This window comes from Rhagoletis pomonella, unplaced genomic scaffold, assembly GCF_013731165.1.
Source record: "Rhagoletis pomonella isolate Grant_MI unplaced genomic scaffold, Rhpom_1.0 Rhpom_scaffold_00011, whole genome shotgun sequence".
Lineage (NCBI taxonomy): Eukaryota > Metazoa > Arthropoda > Insecta > Diptera > Tephritidae > Rhagoletis > Rhagoletis pomonella.
In genome coordinates, this window is record NW_023458565.1 from 1,379,203 (window position 1) to 1,401,774 (window position 22,572).

At 37.9% G+C, this 22,572-nt stretch overlaps 1 protein-coding gene across 1 annotated transcript in view; it reads left to right on the forward strand.

The window, feature by feature from the left end:
* The first annotated feature begins 365 nt into the window (after window positions 1-365).
* Window positions 366-22,572, forward strand: part of LOC118747278 — a 38,713-nt gene continuing 16,506 nt past the window's right edge. Inside the window, exons 1-9 of the mRNA XM_036481278.1 lie at window positions 366-692; window positions 3,061-4,103; window positions 6,526-6,593; window positions 6,654-6,721; window positions 6,892-7,005; window positions 7,202-7,376; window positions 9,777-10,607; window positions 14,588-14,952; window positions 19,249-19,838. Of these exons, the coding sequence (XP_036337171.1) occupies window positions 3,937-4,103; window positions 6,526-6,593; window positions 6,654-6,721; window positions 6,892-7,005; window positions 7,202-7,376; window positions 9,777-10,607; window positions 14,588-14,952; window positions 19,249-19,838 (2,378 nt within the window). The 5' untranslated portion in view covers window positions 366-692; window positions 3,061-3,936. The remainder of the gene's footprint in view (window positions 693-3,060; window positions 4,104-6,525; window positions 6,594-6,653; window positions 6,722-6,891; window positions 7,006-7,201; window positions 7,377-9,776; window positions 10,608-14,587; window positions 14,953-19,248; window positions 19,839-22,572) is intronic.

Below are 22,572 nucleotides of genomic sequence, written 5' to 3' on the forward strand. Positions count from 1 at the left end.
TTGGTTATTCGCCACCGTACCGCTCGTGGAATCGTCAATTTAAGTTGTCGTTTAACGCTGCGGTACAACCGACCTTGCTGAGTTCGATAGTCGATGCGTATTTGTTATTCTTCTACTACGTTTAATGACGCAGTGCCTTTTAAAATGTCAGCAATTCGCCTAAGCTTTTCCAAGAACGAAACACGTACTAGATCGCTACATAGCAACTTTACATCTAAAATGTTACAAATCGTGAATTTGCTTAATTATAAAGGAATATTAATAATTCCTAACAGAAATTTTTCAAACACGAATTTTCCACAACCTGGCAACTTGGTTCGTTACCAACTGTTGACGCGATAGAAAAAAAGAGGAAAAACTAACTAAGTATATGTGTCAAATGCAATTTGCATTCGCTCCCAAAAACAAAAACAATAATTAAATATGTATGTATGAATACAGTTGTGCCATTAAATAGAAAGCTACGGCAATAAACAACAACAAAAGCCATAAACAAGTGGAAAAAGTATTAGTAAATGAAAATCAGACGCGCACCGGGCACACATTTCTTCATTGAAGCCACTATGGAAGTAAACTTGTCAGACGAGTTTTATGTCAACAGCATCACTGACAATGCCGCAGCTGCAGCTGAAGCGTTGCAACTGGGATGGTGCGAAGGCAGCTGACGGATGCCATGGGCGGCGGGCATAACTGTGAGTAAGATGACTTGCGTGCCTACAAATGTATGCGTGTGCACACATACACACATACCAGAAAATGGGCCTATACATTAGAGTTGTTAAAAAAAAATAATTCCGACACCAGAGGCTCGAATAATTCACATATCACTGTCCCAGATGGGGAAATCCCTCTTATCACTATTTTTGTTGGTGCATTAAGGAAGCTATTTGCAGCTTCTCTCCCTACAAGTCACCTGGTGTCGATGGTATTCTACCCATCGATTTTCAGAAAACAATGTATATCGTTATTCCCAAACAAAAAGCAATTTATCGAGCGGCCATCAGCCTCGTCTATATACCACAAAGATGGACGCAGGTAAAAGTTGTATTCATACCCACAGCGGGTAAATATTCGCACAGCAAACCCTAAGAGTTCAGACCAATAAGCCTCTCGTCCTTCTTACTGAAGTCAATAGAGCGCATACTGAAACCAGAATAGGGAATTAGTTGGTCCGAAGTTCTCTACTTCCCGGCATGCATACAACAAAGGTAAAAGCGTGGATACAGCTCTACATAGCCTTATCTTTGACATCGAAATATCTTTGTATCACAAAGAATATGCTCTGTCTGTCTTCTTGGATATTGAAGATGCTTTCGATAATATCAGTCCGGTTGCAGTCATTTTACCGCTCCACTAACTTGGACTTTATAACACGCTGGTAGCGTTTGTCAACAACCTCCTCCGAGATTGGGTTATAAATTCAGAACTAGAAGACTCCTCCGTCAAAATGTGCGCAGTAAGGGGAACCCCCAGGGAGGTGTGCTCTCAACTCAACTATGAAGCATTGCCGTTGTCAGCTTTCTCAGGTTAAATATCAAGGTTTAATTCTAGATAGGAAATTAAATTGGGGACCTGACATCGATGAAAGGGTTCGAAAGCCACAACTGCCGTATACACTTGCACCAGGGCTATTACCAAAAACTGGCGTCTGGAGCCCAAAATTGTAACACAGCGATGGTAAGACCGATTCTTTTCTACGGTTTAGTAGTTTGGTGGGATTCTCTCAATAAAAAGGTTAGCGCTAAGAAAAAGGACAAAGTTTAACAACTGGCTTCTCTACTGATAACAAGAGCCATGAAGACAACAGCCACCAAAGCGCTCAACACGCTACTAGAATTTCTCCTGACTGAACTATATGCGAGAAAGATGGCATGTAGTACACCGCAATTAGGCTCAACACGTCCATGAAATGGACACATCCACATATTGGTCACTGTAAAATCTTGAAGGACCTTACTCAGTGGCCTAAATCCCACCCACCCACACTTCCAAGGCCGGGTTCACGACCCTTCTTCCCTCAAGGGAGGAATGGTCAATGGAGCAGTCAGTAAAAGAGGATAAATCTATGTCTACACGGACGGATCAAGGCTCGAAAAAACAGTTGGTGGTGGGGGGTGCATTCGAAACAGTTAGGCTTATCGTTCAGCTTCAGCCTTCCTGACTACTGCAATGTTTTTCTGGCGGAACTGTTGGCTATCTCAAAGGTCGCATCACTGGTACATTGTGATACGATTCCTCATTAGTCATGATGTCTACATCTTCACTTAAAACCAGGCGGCAATTAAATCTCTGGGAAATATGTCGCTGACTTCAAAAGTAGTTGCTCAATGCCGCTGATCTCTCAACGAGATGGCTGATACATTCAGCACACACGTTGTCTGGGTACCTGGCCATTGAAATGAAAAATTCATAGAAGTTTACTGGGCGCACCCTGGAACGACTGCTGCAGAAGCTGTATGGATGAAGATGAAGAGGAAACCATCCCACATCTTTTCTGCCAATGACCGGCTCTGTCAAAACACAGAGCAGAGAGCCATTTAAGCTATGAACGTTAGAAGCCTATGCACATTTTTGTTAAGCACCAAGTGGTTTACAGGGGAACGGGGATAATTAAAAGACCTCTTGCGATATCGAAAAGGACCCTGAGTCTAAGTGAGTCCTACTCTGGACTCTCGCCTAACACATGGCATTTTTTAAATGCCTCCAATTTTTTGTAATTTTAATAACTTGCGGAAATTCGGCATTCCTTATAGAAATCGGACATTAAATAAGAAAGTGTTTTTACAAGGGGCTGAAAAAAATTCCACTACTGAAAAACTCTCATAGTGAGTGTTCAAAATAGCTTGAAACAAATTGAACTATTTTTTTTTTTGGTGGTACGGCCTAATGTACATACATAAATATTTATAATTCATTTTGTCGCTTTATCGGCCGTGTTTGTTTTTTTTTTTAATTTTTCTTCTCCATTTTCTATACTCGTATGCAATATTATTATTTTTTCTTTTTTTTATTGAATTCCATTTTTTTCACCACTTAACTTGTATTACTTGAATTTTCTAGCTCAAACAAGGCAGCAGCAATACATGCAGTGTTGGTGAAGAAAATTAATAAACACAACAACAAAAGCAACAGCTCTGAGCATATCTCGCAGACAAAAAAAAAATAAAAATAAAAATAACGATGTAACAACAGTCTTGCTGAATCTGGAATCTGGATTCAGGAATAAAAATGCACGCATAAATTATACAGACACTTGCAGAACTCGCGGAAAAAAAATGAAGTTGCCTACTGGAATTTGTTGCAACTACCAAATTTAGTAAGAAGTGGCAACAATAAAAACAAAAAAGGCAACTATCAACCCACAAAGTAAAAAAAAAAATATATATATACAAACTCAACCAATGTATGTTGCAGCATATTCAGCAATGGAATGCTGGTAATTTGTGGCAGCTGAATGCACTACCGCGCTACCGTCTTCAGCACCTACACATAAATATGTACATACATATGGACGCACACATATATGTACATTACCTTCTGCTTCAGTTAGCCAGCGTTTCGCGCAACATTGCCGTTGACCGGAAAATCAACGTCAACAACATTGACGTGCGCAACATTTAATGGCATTGCAACAGTGTTGTTGTGTGTCTTTAACTTGCGCGCCATATGAGTGTGTGTATGTACATATGTACTCTGTTATGTTCATCGACTGGTTAGCCTGGGAACCAGTGTAAAATGTTGCATGATGTTGACCAGAACAAAAGTCAAAGCCATAAGTTATTCAATACGCATATCAATAAAGCACATAGCAACAATAAAAGATAAATAACAACAAGTAAACGGCGTACATATATATGTATGTATATAAAAATAAAGCTGTAAAAATAATCAACAAAAAGAAGAGAGTAAAGCTCCACTGCCACTGCCGCCGCCAATATGGAGGAGGACGTGTTGAACGCACTGCAAACGCGTACGGCCTACTTACCTGGCGGCTATGATCGCACGGGCAAAATCATCGTTGTTGTTAATATCATCAATGATTTACAACTGTGGAATCGCAGATGTTTGGAACTATCGATTGCCTACTTAAAACGTGCTTTGAGGTGAGTGTTTTTTGCCCTCTTTTTTGAATGGCGTTTTTTTTTTTGTTTTGTTTTTTTTTTTTTGAAGAAGAAATTCCCACATAATTATTTTACATAAGTATGTGCTTATCCTACACGTGTGCGTAAATATATATTCGCTTTTAAAAATGTGTTCGTTTTCATACATATGTATGTATGTATGTACTTGGACATGCCAATTGACACAAGAGGCTGTATGCATTCAGAGAATACTTAAAAAGTGAATGGTTAATCGAGTTTTTAGTGATATTTTAAAATATTTTGGCAGCAGAAATTTTCCCTTACTAAGCATACTACCTTGCTAGGTTTATAAAATTAATTTGTTAAAATTAAATTAAAATTAAATTGCGTTTTTGAAAAAAAAATAAATAAAGAACACAAATGAAGAAGGCTAAGTGCGGGCGAAACTGTTTTTTGGTCTTTTTGAAAAATCGCCGTTACTGGGTTTTAATTATTTTCGATAATACGATAAAATAGGTTAAAACGAATAATTGGGCCGAGCTTAGCAGATCTTCTATATAAATAGACAGATGCTTTCTTTACATCCCTTTTACGCCTAAAATATGCTTCTTAGGTATAAACGATTATATATTTATCATTCGAAAGGTATTTTGATGAGGAAGTGTAGAATCTTAATCGAATTTGAAATTAGTTTAATGTAAAGCGCAAAAATCAATATAAAAATTTTCATTAATGTAAATGATAAATCCAGTACATATGTAGGGAGACAGAAATTCCTCCTGAATATATGCTTTAATATTGATGAAATAGGCAAAGATGAAAACTAAAATAAGGGAAAAAGAACTCTTAGTGTATCTTTCCTGCAACAAAGCTAATATATAAGCCCTACATGAGGCCGATTTGAGACTTCAATACTAAGATGCCCATTAGGTTTGTGATTAGAGAAGAATGTGATGTAGAGTTTCACGCAGAAGAGGGTGGTATATTCATTTATACTGATTGTTTAAAGATGGAGAAAGGCACCGGATGCGGTCTCTACTCGGAACATGTGCAGATCAACCCCTCAATTCGTCTGCCGATCGCCTTTAGTGTCTTCCACGCAGAGATCAACGCTGCAGAGAAGGCGGCTGGCCTTTTGCTGAATAGCGTATTTCCAGACGGGAAAGCTACTATCTTTGTTGTTAGTCAAACAGCTTAGAAAGCACCAGGTATCTACATAAAATGTGTAAATCGGGGATTGTATGGAAATGTCGTGCCACTTTAGCATCACAGAGCCATATCAACGCCACTCTCTGTTGGATCCACGGACATAATTAGCTATGTTGAAGGGAAGAAGTTGGCCAGGTATTTCACTGAGATGACAATTGACGAAGCGGATAACTCTCAACATAGCCGTTACTAAAGACCCGTGGAACAAGCGGGAACACTGTGAGATCTCAAGATTATAATGACCATGGGTTAGTAGGAAAAATACAGAAGAGCTCCTAAAACTTAATAAATTTGCAGTAAGAGTACTTACCGGCGTCATCAAGGGTCATTGTTTTGTTGCAATAATGCTCCAATGATAGTGAAACTCCACAAGTGCTCTCTGCAGAAGCTGCCGCAATGAGGATGAGGGCGAATCAGTTGATCGCTTTCTGTGTCATTGTGCGAACCTAAGCACTTGGTACTGCGCCGGGCTTTTGCAAACAAACCATTGGATCCCTAAACTTAAGTGGCTTTCAAAATCGAAATCTATATAAATGGCACATATTAATACTAAAGTGTAAATATGGAAAAATTTGAAAAAATTACGCGCAAATGAGTTAGTTTAAATGAGCCTCGAAAGAATATTTTCCAGACAAGTATGTAAATAGATTAGGGTGCATCACTCTCCATACAAAAATAAAAGTACGGTGTTTCCATCGGAAATATACAACTTTTTATATGTAGTTTAAGACTTTCTCCAAAATATTTCGGAAAAGTTTTTAGATTTATGTAAGCTGCACCTATTAATAAGATTAGTTTTCAAAAATATTTTCAAAATTTTTTCTAAAAAGATCACCTTAGATAATAGAAGTGTTTAAGCATAAAAGGCCTACATTAAAAAAATATTTACGAATTTTATCAACGGCATAAATATAATTAAGAGGTATAGCTCACGTAAATTTTAATATTTTTCCGAAAAAATGCGCAATTTTTTTTTTTTTATAATGCATATAATTATCATAAATGCTGTATTTCATGCTTTTTCAATCGATTATGCGCTCTTCTCTGTAGCCTTTCGTTAAGCAAATTAACAGCTTAAATACTCTTATTAAAATGCCAGTAGCGGTATATAGAAAGTAATTGCTGAGAAAATATAGTGAGGAAAGCTTTCAAGCTAACTAATTTTTTTGAGATTAAAATTGATGACCTACGAATATATTTGTTCTTGTTTTTTGTTTTTGTTTTTGTTTTCCAGCGCTGCTATCTTGCAACGAGGCGTTACTGTCATTGTGGATGCACAGAAAAGTACAACGCGCATCACTCGTACGCATGCGCGTATCATTTATGCGCTCTTCGATGATATTACAGTCAATTTATTTCTAGTCAGAGCGGAGGGTTTCTGGGAGAAGCATGTGGAGACGTGTACAAGCAAATCGCAGGCAAAGGGAGAGGTAAGAAATGATTTGCATAATTTGAGAGTTATTAAAAAGTGATTCAAAAAAAAAATAGAGAAAGTAGCCTCGTTCTACAAATTAATAAGCATAATTAAAAATGCAAATAAATATATGCATTAAATTTAATTTTATGGCACTTTATTTTCTTTTTATTCCCACAATTTCAGCCTATTGTATTGTCGAAGGCGCGCTTAATAAAATATTTCGACCTGTCGCAATTGCCGGAGGAGTTAGGTGGCACTTTGTCATTTAACTATGATTTATGGCTGCAGCAGAGAAAGGTATTTGGGAAACGGTTTTTATGGGAGCAATAAATTATAATTATGTAAATACTTACATATATATAAGTTTATTAAATTTGGTTTGTGTTAAGTTGTATATTAAAATAATATGAATTAAAATATTTCTAACAACAATGCAAACACATTCGTTTATCTATGTAAATTCGCTTTATTCGCTCTATTTTGCCTCCCATAGGCCATTGATGAATTCCAAAAGACTTTTGATTCCACACTCAACAGCATGGAAAACTTGCATGTAGTGCTGCTGAATAATAAATCATTGCGGCCAGCGGAAGCGGATGTTGAGCTAAAGAAATGCGCACAGCTGCATACAAGCGTACAACAACAAATCGAAGTGGTCATAGAATTGGGTAAGCTGATAAAGAGTGCATTAAGTAATGCCTATTAAGAAAAAAAAATATGCGTTTTATGAACTTTTTATAGCCTCAGATGCTGCTACTTTAATTAAGACGTGAGACGCACATCCGACTGATTTAAGTTAACATAAATTAAATGCTTTTAAAAAAATTTGTGTGATATATACTTTTGTAGCAATTAAAAATTCAAAACGTAAAAGCTTTGATAAACGGGTTGTGGCACATTAACGGTGGCTGCTGCGAAGGTCTGTGGAAAACAAGTTTGTCGCTTGAGTCTTTTGTTTTTCTGTGCGATAGATTGCTAGACAATGCATGCGGACCATGGCTTTGAAGTGAATCTTAGTTAATTAATGAAAAATTATGAATAATTTAATCGCTTTTTACAGCTAAATAGCTTTTGAAAAGGTTTTCGGCTTTTTGAGTGAAATATGCAAAAAATGTAAATTAGCGAATTTGAGTAGCAAAAATGCACAAAACGGAAATTAGACAAAGTGGCGGCTACTTAATCTTCAGCATAATATTTTTAGACATATTTATTTCTTTTTATGATCAGTTTTGCATAATGCTGCTATAAGTAGATCTATAAGTTTATGAGTTAGGCCTTCAGCAATTTAGGCACTCGTTGAAAAATACGCGCAAAAGAAAGAGGCCAAAGGCATTTGGTATGCCCTTAAGCCATATATGTAGTACTTTGTTGTATTGTAACTACATTCATATGTATGAGTGTATGTATAAATATACATGCGTATTGTGTATGCAAATGGCTTATGTCTGTAGTAAATATGTAACTACGTAGTATCATATTCGTCATACGCTAATGATTTTGATTGCGACATTTACATTTCACCAATGAATATGACTTTGAGTGGTAAACTAGTTGGCAGTTACATTATTGAAAATAAGTATGAAATTAGAAAAAAAGTGAATAAAACATAATGGTTGTGACAATTGTGTTTGAAATGGCAATGGAGGATTGGAAAGAAACTCAAGACCAACTTTGCCAGGTTGACGCATGTTGTTAGTATGTGTTTTTAAATAAAGTTTTAGGTTTTTGGAAACGCCGAAATTACCGGCAGTTAACTTTCTTAAAGCTCTTTGGTTTAATAGCCGCATTGTAATATTTCATTTATTTTATCAGTCTAATTGAATAAAGCCTTTCAAACAGGTGGCGACCCTCTCTAAAATTTTTTCGGGAGTAAAGTTGCCTAAACCTCTTTAGTTTGATACCCCAATTTGCAATATTTTATTAAATTAAATTAAAAATTTCAAACATGTGGTAACCTTCCACAAAAATATTTTCGGCTATAAGCCTTGTTAAACCTCTTTCTTTTGACGGCCATACTGCGATATCTATTTCATCTAATCAATGTACTTAAATTGCAATTTTCAAACTGGTGCCAACTCTCTAATTATTATTTTTTCTAAATTCTAAGTTAGACCGCTAGCAATGCACCAGTCAAAACTGCATTCAATTTCATGCTTTAGTTTCTGAATGATGCGCGTACAAACATACAGATACACAGACAAAAATTTTAAAAAAATTTTGATTTGGCTGCAGTTGCTCTAGTAAAGACCTCCCATAAAAATTTTTCTTTAATATCTATAATGTAAAGATATCAGCCTGCTACAATTTTACTAAGCAGGGATCACACTATTTGTATATTTGTACGGATTTGTACATTTTGATAGTCACAGAGTGATGTTATCTAGAAATTTGTATCGAAAATAAAAAAAAATCCACTTTGTATCTGTCAAAATGTACAAATATTTATAACTGTACAAATCGTGAGATACCGAAATATTTTTCACTGAAAAAAATTACTTAAAAAATAAAAGGAAAACCTAACGAAAATGTTTCCCTTTTTTTGTCGTAGCAGCAGTGAATCGACTACATGTTGTAGGGAACTGTTTTTTTTTTCGAATTGCCACTTTTCGCATAACTCGAAGACCCTACCACTTACCCATCTACTTAAGTAATACATGTAGATATGCCTGTATACATACATACATAGCTTTTTAGCTTCACTATTTGTAAGCAATGTTATTCAATACTTACTTTCCTCTACTCTAAGCGAAACACCAATTTCCACTTAACTTTTTCAATGCAATATTGGCTACGCAAAGGAAAGTTTAATGCAATTTCAACACACTTGATTTCTAGACTATGCAGCTACCGTAGTTCACCTTTCACCTGCAGTTGAAGATACAAAACGAAAGTACTAGAGAATATGAAAGTGCGAGTTGAAGCGTTTACGCTATCACGTAGAAAAGTAATTGTGCTCTATAGTCTACATAAATACTACACACGGAAAATGTGTGCTTCTACAAAATTCAGTAAAGTTCATTTGGCTCATTTAAATTCAACATTTTGTTTTTCTCCTTTTACATTTCCAGGCAATCGCGTATTAAATCGATTGGCCGAGGCGTATTCACCCCCCAAACTAGTCTCAGCTCATACCCATTCATCGAGCGATTATTTACCCGTACAAAATCAAATGCCAAACACGTCCACTGTCATAAGTATAAATGCCGTATCTGCGCTTTCCTGCCACGATCCAAATGGCCACAGCTTTCAGTCACCTTCGAATGCCACCTGCACCTCAACCAATTCGCCCGCTGCACGTTTGTCCCTGCCGCCGGATCTACAAAGTGCACGCGCACGCATCGAACTTCTGCTTAATCAAATCGAACGTAAGCAAACCGAAATACGCACCGCGTGGCTGGAACTTTTGCAGAGCATACGTGAAGCACGCGAACTGACACATCTGGAAGAGGGTGTCGCCTTCGTTACAAATTGGATTCTACAGACAGCCGAACAGCTGCTCAGTCGCCAGTATAGCATTGGCGGTGATGTGCACAGCTGCGAGACGCTGCGTACCGCACACGATGCACTCGAGCTGGAGTGCCGCGAAACGTATGGCTTCTATGCGGAATTGCTGTATAAAATCGATGCATTCGCCGGGTTCAAGGATACATACGCCTATAAGGATTTGTTGTCGCAGCGTGATTTCATGCAATTTGTTTGCCGCTCGTTTGCTACACGGCTTGAGCGGCGTCGGAATGTGCTCATCACATCGTTGCGGTTTTTTCGACTCGTCAGCGAGTATTTCGATCGGACGACTGCGGTTTTCGAAACACTAGTCATGGGAAATAAGATAGCAGAGGAGAATTTCGAGGTGGCAGCGGAGAATTTGCAGCAATTGAAGGAGAGCCAAATGAGTTTAGGTAAGTTGTTGAGAAGGGGGATTGAGATTGAGTGGTGAATGGCGGTTAGAGACAAATGTTCACATACAGGTACGAATCACAAATGAGTACATATGAGTATGTATGTATGTTATTATTTAACGAATAATACAGGTGAATGCGAATGGTAGGAGGCTCTTTGGGGGGGGGGGGGGGGGTTTAACTTTATTGAAAGCGGATACAGCTTTAATTAACTGACAATGCCGACAAGGCCACGATACAAAAAAATGTGTGCGTACTTTTAAGTGTTCCCATTAAAAAATACCAACCATAACCTATTTATAGCGCCAATTAAGCTGAAGAAGACTTGAACAAAAACCATGTAAGTCCAAATTTTAAACTTTGTACCGAAGATAAAAGACACCGATGCTCATTTGTGACATAAAATGGTAAAAAGACGTTTCTCTGCTGCAGAAAATATTTTCATAGGGCACTTTAAAATACTTTTTGCAACGCAAGTCACGAGAGATCCATCTTTATCCTTAAAGGTCACGAAAAATACGTTGGAGGTTCTGACAGGCCATTGTGCGATTGGTATTATCGCGGAATCATAGCCACACTTTCTTTGAGACTGTCCAACCTTCTCGAGGTTAAGATGGAAGGAATATTTTTAGAATACAGTTATGCTTTTCTGAAATACATTTGTGCTTTTCTGAAAATCATTTGATTTTTTTCTGAAATACATTTGCCCTTTTCTGAAATACATTTGAGGTTTTCTGAAATACATTTGTGTTTTTCTGAAATAGAGTTGGAAAAGGTGTAAATATTTCTTAATACTGCTTTGTTTGACGCCAATATTTCAATATTTCATATAATTTGATTTAATTCGAATTTTCAAACAGTTGGCAATCCTGTTCAAATTATTTTTAAACCAAAACCTCGTTATAACTTTTTCGTCTGACACTTGTATTTTGATACATATTTAAATTACCTAATGCTCTTATTTCAAATTGTATTTAATTATAAAATCAGGTGGCAACCCTCCTACATGCAGTTTGGAAATAAAGTTTCTTCAAAGCGATTTTGATTTATATTCACATTGAAGTAATTTATTTAACCTATCGCTTGTATTGAATCTAATTGGGAATTGGGACCACCTGTGAGGTAACACCTTTCCTTTAAAAAAAGAAATATAGCAATCGGTTAACGTGGTCCAAAGTTATGCGGTAACATACATAAAAAACATATATATGTTCCGACGAACTGATAACCTTCTTCTTTTTGCAAAGTCGGTTAAAAATTTATCAAATTTGAAAAAATATAACAACTTTTATTTTCCAACTTAATTTTCAGAAAAATCTGGGCCCGACCCCATCCCCAAATTTTTCCAGATTTCAAAAATTTACCAAATTTGAGTGTTATGCACTAGTATACTAATTGGAAAAAAATTTACACAAAAATTGTACATTTTGGCCAGAATTGCAATCGTGCCCTGACGAACAAAAATCACGCTCACAGAAATGTTGACGATGTCGATCGAAGATGAGAACGCTTTGTGTGCCTTCGGGAGAATCACTCCAATTCAAGTGTAATTTTTTACATACGACTACTAGGTTTTCCTTATCGATTTTATACATCTGTACTGTATGTTTGCTGACTGCACTTACCCTGTAGCAATAAGGCGGCCAATTTTCCGTTAAGGACTAGTAAGTACTTCAGTGGTTAAAATTTGACTGGTCTGAATTGGACATTCGCTTGCATCTCAAAAAAATAAATTAATTAAAGAACACCACCCTATAAATGTCCCAATCCCTTGGTCTGGCCTTAATGCAAAGTGAATATTTAAACACGCATTTACATGCGGGGCTGTAGCTCAGTGCGCAGAGATGCTTGCCACTATTTGTTAGCTTTCAGGAGGGTCCGGGTTCAAATGCCGTCAGAAGCAACATGGTTATAAAATGATAAAGTTTATTTTTTTTTTGTGTTTCCGAATTATGAAAAAGCATCTGCGAAGTGCAGAACGCAATCTTACTCCAACGAAAAAAATCTCCAAAATTGGACTAGTCCAGGACTATCTTACGGGCAGTGTTGATTGGACCGGTCCTTTTCCAATGGCACGCCAATGTTAAAGATGGCAGTTGAAACCATTGGCACGGGAATTATGAGAGACTAGCGCTGGTAACAATAGAGACTATCTGAGGGCTATCCTAGGGTGTGTCTTAATTGCTGCAGAGGTTATTCGTACCTTGCTGGGAAAACTACCAGTTGTAAACCAAAATGCTACCATTTTGCGTTTCAGCCCAACTAGTTCACATTGTGTCCTTTTTCAGTGTTACCGACTGTAATAAAATTTAATGGGCTACAAAACGGCATACTCAAGGCAATTATAGAAAATCTGATTAAAATGTTTAAAATTTTAATCAATATTTTTTAAAAGTCGTCGAAAGTTTGAAATTTTGACTTATATGTTTTTTTTTTTTTGAAATAGTAAGTTATTATCAGGTTGACCGAGTTTGCTCGGAGTGCATATACTTTTTAAAGTTTTCAAGGTTTGGGTATCAAATACTGATCACTTGGATAGCTAAAAAAAGTATTTTGGAAAAAAAATTTAAGTTAGATATCTATATATAAATGAAGTAAATTTTTTACTTTAAAATTTGGGTGGTAACCCTATTTAGAAATACGCTGGAATGAGTAGTACATATATTGAGGGTATATATACCGTATACATACAAAAAAAAAAATGCTAATTGAAATTAACAAAATAAACATTTTTATTACATAGAAGCCTGGCAACCCTGATCGAAAATATTTTCGGACCAAAGTTCTCACCTATATCTTTCCTAAGGGATAACACTTAGTATATAGGAAAAGCATTGTTTAAGAACCTTCTCTTAGTAATCATGAATAGTAATATTGTACCTTTTTTTTATAAAAAATAAATAAACAAATATGCGATTCAAAATAGATGGCAACCCTATTATTTCTTTTTTAATTCGGGATTTTTAAAATACGAAATCAATGAAATTTTGCAGTGGCTTGAAACTTGCACTTTTTATACTAAAATTTAATGGGCTACAAAACAGTATACTCAAAAAAAATTCTAAATAAAATAAAAAAAAATTGTAAATTTATAATGTACTCATTTTACTCAACTTCGGTGTAAAAAAATGCATAACTTAAATTATTGTAGAATGGATCTCATAATACTATACTTAATTAATGTGCAATACTCAGAGCTACCATTGTGATTATTTTTTTTGGGATGGCATTTTTTCAAAAAGTATTATTTTTATAAAAAAAGTTCTATGTGAAGAAAAAAAATAACAAAATATTGATTTTCATAGAGAATTTTGATGTGTGTATTTGTGATTTTTTTTTAATAATATATTTTGATTTGACATGAAGAGTGAACCCCGTCCATTTTGGTATGGAACGCCCCATATACAAGGAGTGCTCGTTTATTGTAAAAAGATATTATGATAAAAAAATAATAAACATTTCAAAGGGTTGCCACCTGTTTTAAATTTAATTTAGTTACAATTATGTAATTAGATTAATGATAACTTACAATATGGGTATCAATCGAAATGGTATTGGATTCGGCCATAACTTGTAATTACATGTAGGAGGGTTGCCAGCTATTTGAAAAATCAATAGTAGAGTGTTTATTGCTAACGTCTTCCATTATGGAGTTTTCTATAAGTTTCACATTAAGTTTCACTACTTCCGGTAGTAGGGACTACACGCATTAAGTTTTTTCTGTTTTTAAATATGCATCCACCAATCTTGTTATTTATACATACATACATACATATTTATGGCTTTGTATGCTCATACGTACTCGTATGTAAGGCTATTTTAAGCGCATGCCTTTGCATGAAAATTTCACTAAAAATATTTACATTTTGCATTCCTTCTTCCCTTTCCTTTTTGTCACACTTTTTTGCGGACGCCAATTAATCGCCCAATTGTGTTCGATACAATGCATTCGCGAAATCTGCACGCTGCACACCAAACAGCCAACCTGGAACGCGAACTCGTTAAAGAGGGCGAAAAACTCAGCGATATGCTGGCGATGCCGGTGAAAGATGCGCTTGGCCGTGACCTACACATCGACTACAGCGACGACATTTGCAATGTACGCGATATTTTGGAAACAACATTGGCGCGGCGCAACATCTTCAGCGACAGTGTCGAACTGCAGAAACTCACCTTGGAACAAGTGACACACATTTACACGTACGAACAGGATGGCCGCATGGCCATTAAGTGGATGGAAGATTTGTATAATGTCATGATCAAGTGCCATTCGCACGTCGGCTGCAATATACACGAGATACAGGTGCAGAAGGATGAATTGCAGACATTTCAAGAAACTGGAAAGGTAAGTGCTCGAAAGTATAGAAAGGAAAAAAAAAAAATAACAAAAACTCATTCATCCAGTTGGTCATTGAGGGAATACTTGCGGTGTGGTGTGGTGTTGTGTTGTGTTGTATTTGTGTGTAAGTTTGTTTGGCAAGCGTGTGGGGATTGCACTTGTGCGCACTCGCAGCTGCCCGTGGGCAAGCTGTGTGGCAGGTTGCCGTTGGATCTGGGAGTAGTTGTTTTACACTGTGGTTCTTTGTTTTCGTTTTGTTTAGTTTTTTGTTTTGTTTTGTATTTTTTTTGTTTTTTTTTTTAAGTTTGTCCATAGTCAGTGGTTGTTTGGTTGCAGTTAGTTGCTGCTAATGGTCAGTGGAATGCACGCGATTTATCGCAGTTTATAATCACGTTTTGCATCCTGAGTTGTTGGCATTGTTGTTGATAGTTTTTTTTTTGTTCGAATTGTTGTTGCTTTCTTGCTGGCGTGTTATTGTTATGGTCGGTGAATTAAAGCGGTCCAATTTCCGTTCATCACCGGTTTATATTCTTTTTTTTTTTGATTTTTAGGTTTTGTTGCATGCTTTTGTATTCGGTTTGCCCTCTTATTATGTGGAACCTGTTCACGGCATTTCTGGTTCTGCTCCCATTAAATTAATGCGGCGAATGGTGTAATTTAGCGCAACAAAATAATCTGCACATTGTGCTGTTGTTTTTGTATTTTTCTTGTCGCCGATTTGCTTTGGCGAAAATGAGGAAGTTGTGATGGAACGGAGATAGAAAATGAAAAGTTGGCATAATAACGTTACATTGCTGCTACTCGAGCTCTTGTTATGATATAATTAGAAATACTAATGCTTCATTGGTAATTTCTTCTTCTTCTAATTTGACACTACAACCTCTGGCTGACATCTTTTCTGCGATGTTGCAGAAGACGGGTCAGATGACTACGGGCTGACGTTCCAACGTTCTGGAGGACTGTGAGGGCGGTCTTTCTGCTAAAAGTGGGAAGAAGTGGCCACGCATTTCACAAGGGCTATATTCTTATTAGCCTAAGATCGTTTCTTCAATAGACCCTAGAGTAGTTAAAAGACGTATACATTAAATTTACTCAGACAAGATAGAATCAATTCAAAAACAATTCCTACTTTTTGCTTTAAGAAATTTCCGATGGGATTCTCAATATAGTCTTCCACCTTATACGAGTCGCTTAAAACTTATTAACCTTCCTACACCTGCCAGTCGCAGGGAAATGCTTGGTATAATTTTTACGGTTAAATTACTGACAGGCTCAATTTCAAGTCCGTCTCTTCTGGCTGATGTAAACTTTAATGTTCCCTCACGCGTATCAAGACACTTTTGTCCCATATTTCTGAAAGCTTGTAAAACCAATTTTGAATTGCACGACCCACTCCGTTGCTTATGCCAGGATTTTAACTCTCACTCCAGCACGTTTGATATATCAGATCCGCTTTTCAGCATTAAGAAAGCGATACTCTCCTCTCTCAATAAGTGAATTATGGACATAAATACATAAAATCAGCTGATGAATTTAGTTCTGTAGCTGAACAGTTTTAGATCTCGACACTTAACAAACTCCTGCCTATCGTGACTCGGCACAAAAATTTAAAATATTGGTTCCGTACGTCATGCGGACTGCGCCCCTCGTGCGGATGGGCGGGAATGGAGGGTAAAAACCGTTCGGATTATTATTATTATAAGACTTAGCGGGACGCATGCTCTCAAGGGTACAACACGTTTACGCGAAGGGAAAATCGGTAGATACCGCCCTACATAATGTTGTTAGACGAATAGACGCGGCACTGGAGAACGGAGAATTTGTGTTGGGACTCCCAACATTAGATATAAGTAGTGGAAGCCTTCAGAAATATCCCAAATCGAGCCATTTTAGATGGAATGACGGCGATAAGTGTTTATTCCGTAATTTCGAACTGGATAAGCACTATTTTGAGCTGAAGAAGTATTTCGGCGCGTTGGGGTAAGGGGTGACCACCCCAAACAGGCTGCTTTGGTCGCTGTTGGTCAACAGGATATCAAAGAAAAGGGAAGGAAGATCTGCCGAACTTAGGGAAGCGAAAAGTGACTGTTCACACTCAGCTCATTTAAGTGAAACTACGCATCTGGTACTTTTTACCAGGAGATACAAGGTTACTAACTAGTCTAAACCTTAGTTGGATGGAGTGACCCTACAGCTGAAGAAAAACACCAACTACCTGGGAATAATACTCTATAGTAAGCTAACGCGGCGTCTTTATGTAGAGGAGAGGGCGAAGAAGGCCTCACTGATATTCTATGCGTGTAAAAAGATGCCGGGCTGAACCTAGGGCTTATCAAATTCTCCTTCTCACTGGATCTTGACGGCGATAGCCAAGGTGATACTGCTGCATGGGGTATTGGTTTGATGGGCAGCAATGGAGAAGAAAATTTAGCTTAGGAGAAAAGAAAGTGTATATAGGCAATCAATGATCGGCATCTCTTGGGCACTTAGCACTACACCAATGGCAGAATTTTGCACCATGTTGCATCTCTTGCCGGCGGACCTATCGGCCAAGAATTAATTACTGCCACCAGGCTGTATCCAACGAGGGAGTTAATGTGCAGGGCCAGTACATAGTAGTATAGCGTTAAATTTACTCGGAAGGGTTAACTACATGATTCTGGACTTGCACTTTGGGACAAAGTTCAAAGCTACTGCAGAGTTCGAAGTGCGACGTAAGGAGATGAAGAGTGCTGCCTCGGGGAATGTCTATATAGATGGGTCGAAGATGGAAGAAAGCGTAGGGGCGACAGAACGAGAACAGCTAGTGAGAAAAATTCAATAGTGTTTTAAGGCTTTTGAGAGGAAGAATTCAGAAAAATTATTTTCGCTGGATAAAAAATTACTTTAACCTTTCAAATGACCTTCAAGGGGAGGGGTTTTAAATTTCATGAAGTAAGTTCAATTACCACACTGTGCGGCAGAGGTCGGTTTTAACAAATCCTATAAGCTGTCGAACTACTGCAGCATTTTCCAGGCGGAGGTATTTTTCCATAAGGAAAGCGGCGGAGCTACTGAGCAGAAACTTATCAAATAAACAGGCGAATCTCAATACCAACAGTCAGGCTCCTTTAGAAGTGTGGAGCAATGCAGGGCAGCTCTGGATTTGCCACATAGTGGTACTGACGTCAATCTGTACTGGTTGTCGGGCGCACCGGCGTTGTGGACTCTGTCGGAAAATGTGCTGATGGAGGAAGTACCGATTTCCCTCCATCCCATTAAACGGTAGCTCGACCCTTTCATGATGAAGAAGGCGACGAAGGTGTGTATTAAAACGCAAAGTTGCAAGGTGTGCAGGATTATGTGCAGAACGTTGTAACATTCGATCACACAAAGTTTATACTCTCCCTCAAGATGGTGGCCACTAGGCTACTGGGGGTTATTATAACCGGACTTTGCCTGCTGGCATCGCGCGCCTTTAAACTAGCACTGGCCAATTAAAATATCTGTGGGATATACAGAAGGTAAGAAAGACAGTATAGCATATATTCTGCGGGTGTTGCAGCGTGCACAGCAGATTGCGGATCAGTCTGCTGGGAGTAGTCCTTTTGCCTTATTTGGAAGCCGCCGCTAAGATAGCGTACAACAAGGTAATTTAGTTTGCCAAGAGGAGTTCGATATCCTTCAACATTGCTTCCGGTACTCAGGATTAGCTGTCTAATGTGGTCGTAGTTTATCTGGTAACCTTTGAGGTCTCTGTGAAGCCATATGCGGTGGTTAGCCAGCTTAATTGACCCGATCAAAGCACTGCAACCACTTATAGTGATGGGTCGAGACCGTTAAGCTCTGCGGGCAGATCCTTCTTCACTTGGTCCTTACATTACTTATTGTATACCTGAGTCTAAAAAAATGTTCAGCGATTTTCTTCAATACATACATATGTACGTGTATAATTTTACATAAACACGTAATCGCGTAACGTTATTTTATCCATCTTCCGGGTTTGAAAACCGTTCGAATTTGCACCTGTAGCAAAGTAATAGAATTTATTCGCGCGTCATTCCTTAATAAGTATGTAATGCTCGTATGTATGTATGTATGTCTGTATGTATGTACGAGTATATATGTATGTTGCAGCTGCCGTGAGGCATGCATATTTGCATATATGTATATGCAGTTACCCTCATTTTCCCCAAAGAATGTCTTAAGTGCGCCATTATTGTGCACAAATACAATTAAATACTACATACATAGTTACTTGTGTACATATTCAGCAACGTTTATCAGTCCAATAAACATACATACGTAAATTTCCCGTTGCAGAGTATCTACAACTATGGCTGTCAATTGTTGGAAGCCTCACAGGCGCTACGAATTTCCTGTCGTCTCGATGCTGATGCCATACCACAACGCTTGTCACAGCAATTACAACACACTTGGCATCGACTGCAGGCCATAAGTCAGGAACATATGACGCGTTTGCGCGTTTCAGCCGTATTCCATCGCAGCGTCGAAGAATATTGCCAACAGCTGCAGGAGTTACGCTTATCGGTGCGCAATCTAAAGCAAACGCCGAACAGCAGTAGCGGCATCAGCAGTGAATCGGATACGCGAGCCTCCCCGCCAATCATCATTGGTAGTAGAAATGGTGAAGACGCAGATGAAGGTGGCCATAGTGTTGGTGGATTTGCAGACAAGTCAACTTCAACGACGACGACGACGACGACAACGATGACAACGCCGACGACCTCGGCAGCAAGTGGAACAGCAGCACTGTTGCGTGATCAGCTGCGCAAACATTTGGTGGTGCGCGAACAGCTGCTGCTCGAAGTGGGTCGCATGGTGCGACTGGGCAGATTGTTGAAAACTCGTTTGAAAGAACCATTTGTCTTGGACGCTATTACGGGGATGAGGTGCGTACTCTAAAAAGTTCTGTTTAGTTTTTAGTTATTATCGATAAACATTTACTAGTTTGTTGGTTGGTGTCTTTAGTGTTGCCAGGCTGTTGCAGCGGTAAGTACGTTCGAATTGGTAATAGGTACAGCCGCTGAAGTATAAATTAATTAGGGGTCTATCTGCAATGGCTTTCAATGTGAATTGTGGCTTGAGATTGGTATAAAGATAGGCTTAAATATAAAATTTTGATTGTTTCCCAACAACCTGTGATTCCGAGTTTGGTAAACGAAATTAATTTCATAATACTACAGCAATTAGTTAATATTAAATTACATTGTAGAACGTACTTCTTATTAAACAAAAAATTATTAAACCTTTGAATAACTCTTCAACACAAAACTTTACTTGCATACATAACGACACATGTTTATATGTACATATGTGTGCACAGAAAAACTGGTTTTAACTGAAAATTAAAGTGTGTAACTTAATCAAAAGCGTTTAGCCATTCTTGAATGGGTTGCTACAATCTTGCCGTACGTTCTGGCCACCCACGGAGCGTAGACTAGGCATGACGGCCGACGGTCAACCAGTCTTGATTACTTGGAAGTAGTTTTTGAAGCGCGTGCTCACCGCTATCTATCAAGTGTTTGCTTTATGCGTAAGGCGTGTAATTTCTTAAATTTAACATATGTAACAAGATGATTAGTGAATTTTTTTTTTGGGGTGAATGGAGAAGCACACTGGCTTGGCACTTGGGAGTATTCGTGGTTGACTATGTATACGTTCTCTTCGAGCTCAGCATATGATCCGAGCTGCCTTGGTTTGAATTGCTTTTCTGCTAATATTTTCCAGTAGAGATCTCGATTATTACTTCAATGATTCCATAGGGCAAAAATTTTTGTGTTTAGGTAATAATCCTACTTCCTACTACTACTATAAATGTGAAAGTTTGTGAGTGCGTGAGTATACTTCTTACGCTAAAACGTCGGGATATATTTCAATGAAATTAGACACTAAGATAGGTTATAACCCAGATTAACATATAGGTTATTTGTTGAAGAGAGTTGCCACCTTTTTTGAAAAGTAAAAATCAATCCAATAATCAGTTTAATAAAATATTACAACAATATGTGAGTCAAAGTAAAGGAGGTCCAAAACTATTTGTTTCGAAAGTATTTCTTAAGGGTATTGCGACCTGTTAAAAAGGTTAAAGACTGAAATGGATTTAAGAAAGCTTGGGTTCGAAAATAGTTTTGCGAAGTGGGCTGCCGCCTCTTAGGAAATTATAAATAAATTTAATTAACAAGTTAAATGAAATACATACTTTGATATGCGAGTCAAGCAAGAGTGGTTAAAGAAACTTTTTCTTCGAAAAAAAAATTTCTGAAGAGAGTTGCCACCTGTTAAAAGAGTTAGAATCAATCAAGGCAAATAGTTTTCAATGTCCGACTCCCCCTAAGTTGAGGAAGTGCTTGTCTGAGGGGACTTTAATTTTTTAGAGGTTTATTTAAAACACCCATTCACCTCCAAGCTCTGACTCCTACCCGTGGCTAGATGCTATCTCCAGCTCATTTTTCTCCACATCGCGTAGGCTTAAGGAAAGCCAACATTATTTGCTATCTCCATGTCTAGAGTGAGTTTTTATGTTGCTGGCGTGGTTGGACTTATTGCGACGAAGGCATCACCACTAATGCCCCATGGCATTTTCCCAAGACTCGTGTACAGGATATCCATTGCCATATTGTTGATTTGGAGTAGCTACAAGGTATCCTCAAACTCTTCCGTCCGACTTCGTCGCTGAAGAAGAGTGAAAAGACCAAACCACTTCCCTTTCCTCCAGGATACGCGTATACTCGTATAAACGCGGTAGACTTGTGTGATGGTAAGGCCTTCTAGAATCTATGACCCTGCCCCAAGTGTGGGTGGATTTTTGCTCGTGTTGGTACCACCTGCAGTAGATATAATCCATCATATGGTTTGACTGTTTTACGAAACTGCTAGGGTATTCATTCCATTATCCTGCTAATTCCCGAGGCACGCCAATTGCAGTCGGACTACTGGCGCCAGTGGTATTTAGCCACCTTTTACGGCAAGCATGTCATGTATGTATATCGACGGAACTTGGCAAAACCTCGAATCTCAAAACACTCTCAAACAGCACTCTAAAGCTGACAGCTCTTCATTAATAACAGAAAATGATTTTTAATAATTTTTTACTTATTATTAAAGAAAGGTTGTTCGAAACCTCACGTACCGCGGGACAAAAATTTTTCTAATTACCTTTTTTATATTAATATCCAGTATCCTAATAGATTTATTAACTCTTCCTTTTTGAATTAAATCAGTGCGCCAATAAATTTAGAAACAAATAAAAACCACTATATTCAACTAAATATCTCACAGTGCAGGAAATCATGTCTTTCTCCAATTTGTTAAGGCCACACACGCTCAATCGAGCACCTTTGAAATGTCAACCGCCTGCGCCGAAACCTACATACACGCATGCACATTCTTGTTTGTGGGTGTAAAGGCCAACGTAATGCGATTACAATGTCGATTTAATTTCGTTTATTGTCGTGATACTCGTCTTTTGTCGTATGTATGTATGTAGCTCTATAGTACGGTCCTAAATGTGTGACAATTTTAATTTCATAGCACCTTCACGCATACATAGTACTAATGCATTTTAGCGCTACTCTTAAAGACTGTCTACGGCATGTCTGCTTCCGCGTGACTACCCACACACGT